The sequence below is a fragment of the Pteropus medius genome, unplaced genomic scaffold, assembly GCF_902729225.1.
Source record: "Pteropus medius unplaced genomic scaffold, Ma_sr-lr_union100, whole genome shotgun sequence".
Classification (NCBI taxonomy): Eukaryota; Metazoa; Chordata; class Mammalia; order Chiroptera; family Pteropodidae; genus Pteropus; species Pteropus medius.
The window spans coordinates 4844040-4857178 of NW_024342467.1; the positions used below are offsets into that span (position 1 = coordinate 4844040).

Below are 13139 nucleotides of genomic sequence, written 5' to 3' on the forward strand. Positions count from 1 at the left end.
ACTGACTCCGGAATACTCAACTGTCATCAAAGGAACCAACGAGTGAATTCCAATATGTTACTGTACCTCAAGGGAATCTCCCAGCTACTTAGGAAAAGCCTAAATTCACTGGATCCTTTCCATAATGGAAGTGCGGCCATCTGCCTCACTGAACTAGACATTTATTCTAGCAATTAGATTTATTTTTCCTTCCCATTATGTCTTTGTCACTGGTCTTAGCAATTGCCTTACTGAATGCCTTATACACTATCATAGTGTCTCACATATTGCTGCCTCCCATCAAAGAATTTATTTTATAGAGGAAAATAAAGGCAGTAAGCTGATTCCTGTGGGACTTAAAAGGCCTTCTTGTATATTTTATCAGGGAGAAGCAGTTAGTTAATAGAATATTGACATAGCCTGTTGAAGACTTGGTCTCTTGAATAAGTGGGGAACACTTATACGGTGTAGTGCGTGCTCTGAACTATAAGATGCTCTTTACCCATGTCAAAAAAGATGGTTCTGGGACCACGAGGTAAAGCTTGGGTAAAGAAACTTACAATTACACTTAAGACTCTCTGTGATGGTTAATTTTATGTGTCAAGTTGGTTGGGCCATGGGATGTCCAGGTAGTAATCAAACATTATTCTGGGTGCTTCAGTGAAGGTGTTTTGGATGAGAGTAACATTTAAATTGATAGACTTTAAAGCAGATTGCCCTCCCGCCATAATGTGGGTGAGCCTCGTCTAATCAGTTGAAGTTCGAAATAATACAAAATTCTAACGCTACTCCAGAAAGAGAATCCTCCAGCCTGATAGCCTTCAAACTGAGACAATGGCTCTTCCTAATTTTACAACAGCTTATCAGCCTTTAGATTCAAACTGGAACATCGACTCTATAGATTTTTGAACTTGTCAGCCTCCATTAACATGCAAAATCCTTATACTAAATCTCTCTCTATATCACTTACTAATACACCTACTTTCAAAAATTTGCTTTCCATCCCCTTGGTTTTGAAATCATATAGTTTATTTATTTATTTATTTATTTATTTAACAATATTTTTATTTTTCAAATATAGTTGAGATCTAATATTATTTTATATTAGTTTTAGGTGTACAGTGTAATGACTAGATATTTATGTAACTTATAAAATGATAACCTTGATTAGTCTAGTACCCACTCCTAGTACCCACTCAGCACCATACATAGTTATATTATTGACTATATTCCTTATGTTGTACTTTACATTCCATGTCTATTTTGTAACTACCAATTTGTACTTTCTTTTTTTAATGGTTTAGATGTTTTAACCCCAAAGCAAAAAATGCTACCATATGAGACAATAAAGTTTTCATTGAATTAGAAGCTGAAACTGACACCTAGACATTTTGAGGCTCTTCATACCACAAGACAAACAGGAAAAAGAAAGATATGACGTTAACTTATAATTGACTTTGATTCCCAGCGAAAAATAGATTTGCTGTTATACAATGGAAATAGGAAGCATTAATAGGATCTCTACTTCTATCATTGGTTAGTCATTAAAGGCTGTATGTTACTGTTTGTTACATACAGTAACAAACAACTGCAAATCTTAGTGGCATTACTTAAGAGGCTTATCACTCATTCTATGGGAATCATGAGTAAGCAGGGGTGAGGAAGGGCTCTCTCTCCCTGTTTCCACTTTAATATCCAAGCTAACAAAAGAGTCATTTCTAGTATACTGCTGGTTACTGTAACAAGGAAAAAAATGTGAATAATCTACCTTCTGACTAGTTTATTATGAAATAAATCATTATGGCTTCTCAATACTTATAGTTAAAGAAAAACAATAAAATCAAGGTCTGGGAAAATATCTGGACATATTTGATAGATAGCTCTAATACTGTCATATACTGCCATGCCTATCAGTACAGGTATGTGAGAGACTAATTTGCCCTGTAAAAACAAGATTACCAAAGTCTCAAATTTAGCAGGTAAAAATACTTAGGTCACTGTGCTGCATAAAAATTTCTGCAGAGCTGACATATAGGCAGGAAAAATGTTTTGTATTTCAGCTATAATTTTCAATCATTTGCAAAACCAGGACTATAGACTTGACATGTTTTCATTCTTTATATTATTAAAAATAATGTTTAATTAGTTATCTTTTAAAATTTTATCCTTATATTTCCTTATTTTTGACTAAATTGATGAAAAGAGTGGAGACAATAGTCATCTCCAGAGATATTTCGAAAGAACCAGAACTTGTTTGAAGCCGACTATAGTAAGTATATGAGAGCTTGGTTTGTTTCCATTTTAGGAGTATAAGAGTATGTTTTTCGTTATTTATTTAGTAGAAGCAATATGTTGACTGATATAATTGTTTTCAATTTACATGTTTAGAAAAGAAGGGATAGTGGACAGCCCAGTGACTGGAATGTGGTGAACTCTTATTGTTTATTCCCACTAAGAATTCATCTTTCATTCCCAGGTTATAGCATCCTCATTTGCCTTTGAGGAAATAAACTATTTGGATTCAATCTTGACAAGACGGTCAGTCGAGATGTCCCATTTGCAAACTAGTCAAGGTTCTAGCATGGGAAACGAGACCAATAAATATGCTTCTCTCTGGGGTTTGAATCTTGAACAGAGAGTAAGTGTACCAAAAGCAGTTAGAATCAATTCCTCTCAGCAATAATTCCCATGAGACATTGTCCTTTTATTCCTGCTGTTCTGTTTCCTAAAATTGTCTTGATCCCTATCTTTTCTGAAACAGTTCTTCATTTTTCCATTAATTTTATGAGCAACTTCATAATTTTCCAGTAAACTTTATTTTAGATACGTCAGTGCACATTTCTGTTGTTTATAGAAAAGTAAATCTAATTAATGCCATATTTAAGTTTATAATTGATCAGAGACTTGCAAATAAAAATGATAGGGATAGATTTTCATCTCTCACATTGGACAAAAAATAGAAATTGCTAAAGATAGCCAATTTAAAGGAGGTCGTGAAAAATAAGCTGCTAAGATTGCAACCTCAGTACTAATGTTTTGCAAAGCACTTTGGCAGAACCCTACGCAATTAAATTAAAATATTCTTAACTAAGCAATTCTACCTATATCAACCTGTTCAATAAAAATTTTAAATACACTTTTTAAAAAAACATATATAATTTGATAATTGTTAACAGCATATTAGGTAATAATTTACAAGTACAGGTATTCTAAGTGCTTATCAATAATGGCATAGCTAAAAACTATGGAATATTCTATAGCTCTTAAAAATAATAAAACTGATCAATAAGGACTGAACTCAATATTTGTCATATGCTTCTCAGTATAATAAAAGAATTACTCCAAGTTATGTAAAAAATCAACTTATCTATAAAACATACATGTGTCAGTTAGTATATGAATGCATTATATATATGAATATAGATGTAAATACATTATATACATACATTAAGTTTTATGTTTATAGGAAAAGTTCTGGGAGGATATACACAAACAATTCACAATGATAACCCTAAGGAGTGGTATTGCTTGAAGTTGGGACTTTAACTTATTTTACTTTCTAAACAATATTCATCGTAGCATGGATTTTTAAAAGTACAAATATTACTTTTATTTTTTCAATATATTAAAATAGAGGAAAAAAAGATGCCAAAAACTGAAAGAGTGAAAGGAATCATGCAGTATATATTTAGAGTAGAGAAAAAATGAAATGAGAAAACAAGGCTAAAATCAATGTTATTGCAGTATATTTCACAGAGCCACAAAGTAGTCATGTTATTTGTAATTATTAATTAATATTACTATTAACAATATTGATAACAATTGTTAATGATAATATTGATAGCATTAACAGGACATATTATATGATAAGCAAATTTTTATATGCTTCATAGGCATCAACTCATTTTACTTCAGAACTATTGTATAAGGCAGCTAATATTTTTCTCATTTTACAGAAAAGATCAAGAAGGCACTGAGAGATTGTTATAAGGCTTGTAATTAGCAAAGTCAGCAAGCATTGCATTCAATGATGAAACACAAACAAATCCTAGGTTTTACTAGGCCTGGGTGTAGCTAAGGGGTCTTGGAATAGCTAAATTTTTGAATGCATAGTTCCTTAATCCTGCAGAATAAGAGTTACTTCTTTGAAGTTCAGGCTATGAAAGAACAAGAAAAAGAGCTATCCTGTCTGACCTTCTGTGTTAATATCAAGACTTTACTTTTGTTTGGCTTTATCTAGATAGTGGCTTCCCGTGTGGCTCACATAGCCAATAATCTGTTCATGATCCTTTAGATTCTGGAGTTTAGAGCTTGACAAAAGTATTGTTCTGAACTAAATTCCTCTGGTGAGCCTGCCTTTTGCAGCAAGGAGGTTCCTCAGATCACTGCTCAGCATTTGAAAACTGGCCTTGGACAGCAGGCAGCAGGGAGTGGAAGAAAGAGATGAATATAATTGTGGGAGCCTATGTTAATAATTGTATTGTATTTATATTTATTTAACATAGACACATTGATAGAAATTTTATTCTGAGCATTTAAGAGTACAGACAATTTCAATATTTGGTTTCTAGTTTCTGAGAATAACCTAAGGGACTTATTTAATCAAACTGGCTTTTTTTAAAAACATGAACCTTTTGTAAGGCTTATAGATCATTTGTTCACTCATCTGGTCTAACGTTTATTCTCATGTTGAAAGAGACAAAACAGGTCAGTGGAAGAAGATGACATTAATTAGTTAACTAGGCCAAATTAATGACAATTTATTTCAGTGACTACTTATGACATCAAAAGTATATGGTTTCTGTTAAAAAATTATTTTATTTTACTGCATATTACCTATCAACAATACAGTATAGAGTGATAGCTATTAGATTTGGTAAGTAGGAATTATAAAATCATACGATGATTGTGATTCTTTTAAACTAGTTTTTTCTTTACTCTGTAGATTTGTATTCTATATTTACGAATAAAGGAGAATAGTTGTTCAAACAGATAGTTTTGAAGTTTAAGCACCCAGCTAGTGCATGTATATATATTTATGTGTGTGAATATTATTAGCTTTAGAATTAATTTACTTCACACTATTTAGAAGGGAGAAAAAACTGCTCGAAACAGGCTTTTGTGAAAAACAGCACTTGCATTGATTTCTCTTGTGTAGTTTATTTTCAACACTTTTTCGTATATTGATATGGTTGCTGTATTCAAATAACATTATTTCTAGGCATGTCAGGCTGCTTATTTAATTAAGTAGTATTAAATGAGTTAATGGTAATGATGTTATCCTTGGACTTACCCTGGCATTGGTCCATTTCCAGCAAGACTGTAAACCTGACGAGGATTTAGTAGATATTGGAATTTTCTGTAAATTCTATAAAGATGAAAATATCGAAGAAAAAAAATAAGAAATCTGGTGATACCCCCAAATTTTAAAATAAATAGCACTCTTTAATGTTGTAACCATACAGTTGTAATTATATATGTTTATGAAATTTGTATCAATATTAGAAGTATAAAATTTCAATAGGAACTAAAGTTTCTTTTAAAAAGAGGCTTAGCAGTAATTATAAAGGTGATAAACTTATAAATTAGAAATAATGATACTTGCATTCTAAATATGCATATGTATTTAGAACATTATCCTGCTTTTATGTTATTTAGCTAATTAGATTTCAAATAAATATTTTAATATTAGTATAAAATTACTTAAATATCTTCTCTTAACATATCCTTGTGAAATTTATAGGTTATGGGGCCAGCCTAATAGAGATGAAAACTATCTCTCCCACATAGAAATTTAGATTATGCACTTTGTATGTATACAAGCAAATAATGTGACCTCATCTGCCTATTTATTTCACATAAACAATCATCTTGATCAGTCAGCTCATAAAATTGCTGAACTGTTTCAATAGTACATGTTAAATAATTTATTTTTTCCTGAAAGAAATCAATCTTTGTATAATAAATACAATGAAGTGTTTCTAAGTACACATATATCTCACATCATTGGAAGTCTTAGACAAAATAATAAAAGTGAAGAAATGTATTTAGATTTTTAAAATTATTTTCACATACATGTAAAAATGTTACTGTATATTTTATAAACACATTTATAAAATTGTGTTCCTACCAGGTCTACTGATGGAAACTCTCCAAATGCACAATGCAATATCTGCTTATATCCCTCCACTTCAAATCCAGAATAACCCTCACATTCTAGATCTTGATAATTCATATCATCTAGTGTCTCAAGAAAGATCTTAGTGTCATTCTCAGCACCTCCTTTTTCCCAGCACCTAAACCTGATTATGGACAATCCTGCACCTTCCATCTGAGTAATGTCTATCAAACCTGACTATGTACGCCATCCCCATGCCTTAATTAAGGCTTTCGAGCTCTCTCGCCAGTTATATAAAAATCTTGCCTATCCAGCCCTCTTCTATACCGCTATTTAAGTACAGTCATGCTGTTTCCATGATGAAAAGTTCCTGTGTCAAGTTATTTATAATATAAAATATTTCATTATGTTTAGAATAGTTTAGGTCTCATTTTTACCCTTCCTCCCTTAAATTTTAATCTTAGTGAATATCTCCTGGTTCCCCCCAAAACACCACGCCCTTTCACAAATCTGTCTTTCTTCTTTCACCTGCCTAACATTGACTTATATCAGAACCAATTCAAAGCTACCTCTTTTCAAAGACCTCCGGCTTAAGAAAGAGTCATTTTTTCCTCTGAACTTTCCTAATACCTTTATTTAAAACATATCCAGCTTAGCTTTTACCATGTGGTATTCCAAAATATCTACTTGTGTGCCTGCTTCCCTGCAGGACTGTGTTGTATGTCTTTCATCCTCAGTACCTTGCAGAGTTTGCATTCTGCTCAGGCATTGCTGCCTGAATGATGATTTGTGACCATTTTCATACTTGTTGATTGATATGGGAAACGTTGTATGAATATGTGATTCTGTGACCTTTTCTACTTATCTAACATATCAAAGTCAAAAAAGCCAAAGTATTTTGAAAGAAAAATCCTGAATGGAATCTCATTGTTTGTAAAAGATTCCTCTTATGCATTCAGAAAAATTTACATTCTTGTTCATAATAGATCTTTTTGAAAACATATTTACATTTTCTTTTACTTTAAATGGTCCCTGTTAGTGCATAAAGGACAAGCAATAAGTGAGTGTGCATATAGGAGCACTCAAGTATCCGCCCACCCCATTAAGTTTAATTATATTATGACTTTAGTGTATCTATATGATTTTTTTTAATTTAAAGAAAATTATTTTTATGTGTGAGAAAAGGGATAGAGAGACATTTAAGAACGGTATTCTACACGGTTACTGTTATCTTAATGTGAGGGAAATGATTTCTCCTTCATAATATATTTTTTATTTTTTTCTCTTGAGACTTAATTTGTGTCTAATTCCAAACATGAATTTAAGTCTTATCTAATTCTTTGAGAAGAGTTTAGTTTTTTTCTTCAAGATATCCATACAGCAGACAGACTGTTAGTACTAGAGAAAATAATTTAGTATTACTTTTAATTACTATTTTATATCTCTATAAGTGAGGCAACTATTTTCTTTAATAAAACATTATAAATATTTTAATTATTAAGCAACTATTTACTTAAAATAATTTCTATCATGTTTAGCAGAGTTAAATAAAATATAACTATATGTTGATAAAAACATTTTAAACAGAAATAATATTTTGTTGATTAGAAAATGAAGAACATTCTTAATTTCATTGAAATACAACTGGAAAGTTAAATGGTAAGAAATTACAAAATTTTATTCATGGAAACATTTAAACTTCACTATTTGGTAAACTACAAAGGTAATTTCTGTTTTATTACCACAGTGTTTGGGTTAGTGCTTTTATCTGATTGCTCATTTATTAGCTGAGATTAGTAAAGACTTCTAGAAAGTATTAAGGCAGATACAGTTACATTATTATCACTATCCTCTTTAGAGGGATATATGATTTACTCCTCAATTTGGTAATTTTCAGATTTTTATTAAATATGACTAAATCATTAACTCATTAGAAAAACAAAATTTTGTGTTATCAGCCAGAATATTGAGATACTTGAGAATGAAGCTATTATTCAGATTAAGTTAATTGTGCTTCTTCAAGAAATACAGCATCATGTTCTCCAAAATACACATGCAGAAAATCATTATAATATATTTTGTCTAGAAGCTGAATATAAATTCTGTTTCTCATTACTGGGTTAAGAAAATTGGTTCTCTAAATGATTGCAAATTTTTCATGTAGATATCTAGAAGAATTGCTGGGTCATATGGTAATTGTATTCTTAAACTTTTTAAGGAACCTCCATACTGTTTTCCACAGTGGCTATACCAATTTACATTCCCACGAGCAGTGTACAAGGCTTCCTTCTTCTCCACAATTTCTCCAACACTTGTTATTACTTGTCTTGCTGATAATAGCCATTCTAACAGATCAGTGGAACAAAATTGAGAACCCAGAAATAAACCCACATATACATGGGCAAATAATTTTCCACAAAGGAGCCAAAAACATACAATGAAGAAAAAAAAGCCTTTTCGATAGATGGTGCTGGGAAAATTGAAAAACTACATGCAAAATAATGAAACTAGACGGTTAGAGAACCAATTTTCATTCAATAGTATTTATGGAGCAATGTTGTATGCAAAACTCTTTGATAGGTTTAGGAGTGATAAGTAGGGTGGAGAAAATTCAGATACCTGAGATATGATAATAAGAATATTTACAAAAGGTAATTTTTATATTAAAATTTCAACTATAAAAACAAGGAGAGATTATATCAAGATATAACATATAGACATTAGCATTATTTATTTCATATTAAAAATTTATAAACCACAAGAAATGTTTTCAAATGTTTATACCATAGTTTTAGTTAATCTTTTTACATATTTATGACATAGAAAATAAACATGACTTAAAACATACCGGTCTCCTTGCTTCCCACCACTTTTGGGGTTTACAAAAACTAAAAGCGGATGAGTACCAGGAACAGGAGTGATCTAGGAGAAAAGTTGGACATTTAGACAAATTATTCACATTATATATGAAAAAGTCCTCTTTTATTTCTAGGTCATGAAATGCCAATTGGCAAATTCAAAAATATGGCTCTTTTATTCTGAAAGTGTGTGTGTGTGGTGGGGTGGGGGCGGTCAAAGAGGTAAGATCCAGCTCAATACAGGGCAGAGAGGAAGGCAGCTATGAGGAAGGAATAAGTTTGAACAACCATGAGATGAAAACAAAAGGTACAATTTACGGTACAGTGAATAAACCAGCCAGAATAAAATAGAATATAGAGGGGAAATATTAGAAAAAAAGAAAAGAATCAAATTACAGAGAGCCCTACTTTTATAGAGGACCCAGACTTTAGAGCTTTGTGGCATGTGTGGAATCTGTCTTCCCAACCATTTATAAATAGGTAGCTTGAGGCCCATTTCAGCCTAAGAGTCCCTTTCTATATGATGTTTCCCCATTGTTTTCTTTTTCTGCTTAGAGAGTAGAGGACCAGTTAAACAAGTCTATTTCCTAAAAAGGAGTCCATTAAAGAGTGTGTCCTTACTATACACAATGCACTGCTTCCATCACTACCCATTTCTCAGTTGAACGAGAAAAAGTGCCTGTCCTAGGCGAGCTTATATTCCAGTGAAGAAACATGCAGTAAACAAATATACGGACAAACATATTTAGTAGTGAAACATTCCAGGACAAGAAATAAAACAGGTAAAGTGATAGCACTTTATTCGTGAGGGGCAAAGTTATTTGTGATAGGTTGATAAAGGAGAACTCTTATATTTTGCATAACTTCAACGTTGAGGTAACTTCTTTATAAAAGTATTCCTAGTCAATATAAAATTTTCATCTAAATATAGTTTGACAAAACAATACTTTAATAACAAATACATGCAATTAATGAAGCTCTAAAAATTAAGTTGAAAAATTTTAAATCAATTTACTTTTTCAAAATAAATTCGAAATGTTCTTCATTGCTGTGTTATTCTCTCCTAGAAAGAAATACTAAATATTTAATAAGACAAATAATAACAACCATGTTACCATATGATGTCCTTCCTATTTGTTTAAACAATGTAAGATCAAATATTCTACCAACACATTTCCCTCCAATTCTTAAGTGAACTGATATTTTTAAAAATGACTACAGGCATGGGGAAAATATTAACATCTTTTACATTAGCTATATGAGAAGGTCGTGCAAGATATTCTTCATTTTTCTACATTTATCCAACTCGTTCTCATTTACAATTTATCCTATCTGCCTCTATTTTACTTTCCTTTGAAAAAAGGACATAGGTTCTTTCTTCCTGATTTGTCTCTAATTCAGTTGGGAGATAAGATGAATGACCTGGATCTGCAGTTAACTTTCCAGTTCTCCCTGCACCAAATGTGCTCAACCAATTCACGTATAGAAGTACCTACTAGGTTAAGTCATCGCGCTGCTTGCTACATGTGCCCTTCTTCCCTATTAAAAGTTAAAATGAAGAAAAACGAAACACACCTTTATCTGAAGATTAGTTTTCAATTACCTTTATTTCTCATTCTATTATAAAATCAAATATAACTCGTAAAGTTTCCACACACACAAAAAGAAATGCCAACAGGTGTAGATTTTAGTTCATTTTCTCACTTAGTTTGAAGTCTTACTTTTTATTTTTAAATACAGGTGAGAATACCAAAGTAAATAAAGGTTTTTGAGCAAATCACTAAATCTGAACCTAAATACTCATTAGGATGATCTTCCCAAACACAACATCTAGTTTACCATTATATGAGATTATAGTAAATTTACACTGGGTACAATATTTGGAATTCATTTGTAAACATGTTTTGGAATGCTTTTCAGAAATATTTATTTATTGAAACATTTAAGTATCATTATTTATCAAATAAGGGTCAGTAGCATGAAATATAACAGTTATGTTCTAAGCACATTATCACAAACAAATGTCTCACTAGAACAGTCTGTAGAGGATCTCAAAGTACAAAAACTTTGATCTCAATTTTAGGGGTGAGTAACTGGGTAAACAGGTCAAAAAGATTAGAAAAAGATAATTTAGATAAAGGAAGAATTTAGAAGAATGATGATACTCTACGAGACAAAAGTTAAATAACCAAATGGAAATATAGGAATAATAAAATTAATTTTAAAATCTTTCCCTCACATATCCCTAATTAGAAACTGGGCTTATAAAATAAGGCTATATAAAAATAAAACATTAGAAACTTTAGATATTTATTTGTAAGTTTTTACAAGACACTGTGGAATAGTGCTCATTTGACAATGATGTTAACAGATAAAAAACCTGACCTAATGTAACCTACACTTAACAGGTGATACTTGATTAAACATTAGCACCACAAAGACTTGTGTTAAGGGATCATTTAATAGTGCTATACCAGAAATGTCAAGGTTCAAGGCAATTCTGGCATCTTTTTCAATGCTCGCTGAAAAAAATTTTAAAATTCTGCTCAACTTTGTTATTATAAAAAGAAGCACAATCCAGCAGAGTAAATTTAGTTTCCAGGAGACCAAAGGCTGAGTTCTTACATTTGAAAGCCAAAGACCTACAGTGCCGCATAGCCATTTTTATGTCTGAAAAGTTAAAAATAAACAACCACTGTGTTCACTAACAGTCCTGAAACAAGACACAGTATCTTAGTGACGGAGCATCTACTATTGTCACTTAATTTTCATACTCCTTGCCATCCTTAGTGAAAAAAACCCTGGCCAAGGGGTTGCTTTGTAAGATTGCACCCCACAATCTCAGTTGTGTCTTGGAAGCTGTTGCTACTGCTTGGAAAAAAAGAGCTTTTAAAAAGTTGTAATATTTGGTTTCTTGTCATGTAAGAATGCAAATAAATATATTAAGTAGAAAAAAAATGTTTTTTTTTCCCTGATGAGATATACATTGGAAGTTGCTATGAACTGAATTGTGTCCCCCCAAATTCACATGTTGAAGCCCTACAACCATACTCCCCTTGTAAAGTTAAATGAGGTCATGAGAGTGGGAGCCTCATGATCGCATTAATACCCTTATAAGAACAAGATCTATCTCTCTCTCAAACTTTTCCTCCCCCTCTCTCCCTCCCTAACTTCCTCTCTCTCTCTGTGCACGCACGAAAACAAGGTCATGTGAATACACAGAGAGATGGTTGCCACCTACAGACCAAGAGAAGAGATCTCAGGATGTAACCTACCTTGTCAACACCTTGATCTTGAAATTTCCAGCCTCTAGAACTGTTAGAAATAAATGTCTGTTTTAGCCACCCAGTCTCCAGTAATTTATTATAGCAGTCCAAGCTGATTAATACAAAAGTGTCCTACAGAAACTCAAGATATGCTCCTTGAAATAGAAGAATGAGAGCATCTAGTCATTCTCCTCTGGATGCCAGCATGGAATTTGACACCATGACAGCATCAATCTTTGATCATAAGGTGACCTTGAAGTTGCTACAGATAGAGGATGGGAAAGATAGTACCATTCCTAAGGAAAACATGGAGCTGTCTTATTAGCGCTACTTCTGGACTTCGTATACATGAGAGACACAATTATGGCTCTCTTGTCTGAACTACGGCTATGTTTTATTTGTTCCTTGTTTTTGTTTTTTCCCTGTTATACTCTGAAGAAACTAATAATAACTGATGTGAAAGACAAGATGCATAAAGAAAAAGATTTAGATACAAATGAAACCTGGCATAGAAACTTTATTCTTCATTAAATTTGTTAATGAAGTCCCTGAGTAAAGAACAGAAACGATATCAAAATCCATAAATAGTTTCTATATTTCATTTCATATTATGTTATTCTTATTATTGAACATGGGCATAATCATAATCAGTCAATTCTTTTATAATTTAATAGTTTGAGATAAGAAAAAGATATAGAAATTATTTGATGTAATATTTCAATTTGTTAATTCAATCTATTTGATTCCAGATCTGTTTTTAAGAGAGGCCTAATGCGGGTAAGAAATTAATAGAAGTCAAAATTTAGTCTAAGGGAGCTAATTTGTATTATAATGCAAATCATATATACTTAAAGGAATTTAAGTAGATTATGAAAGTATCTTATAAAAATCTTTTAACTAAAAGTGATATTTTTATTT

General features: G+C 31.7%; 1 protein-coding gene across 7 annotated transcripts in view; it reads right to left on the bottom strand.

Moving 5' to 3' along the window:
• Positions 1-13139, bottom strand: part of DGKB (diacylglycerol kinase beta) — a 581858-nt gene that overhangs the window by 348457 nt on the left and 220262 nt on the right. For all 7 annotated transcript variants that reach the window (XM_039862429.1, XM_039862425.1, XM_039862430.1 and 4 more), the window contains 2 exons: positions 8946-9019; positions 5273-5347 (listed from right to left, as the gene is read on the bottom strand). In XM_039862429.1, coding sequence (XP_039718363.1) covers positions 5273-5347; positions 8946-9019 — 149 coding nt within the window. The remainder of the gene's footprint in view (positions 1-5272; positions 5348-8945; positions 9020-13139) is intronic.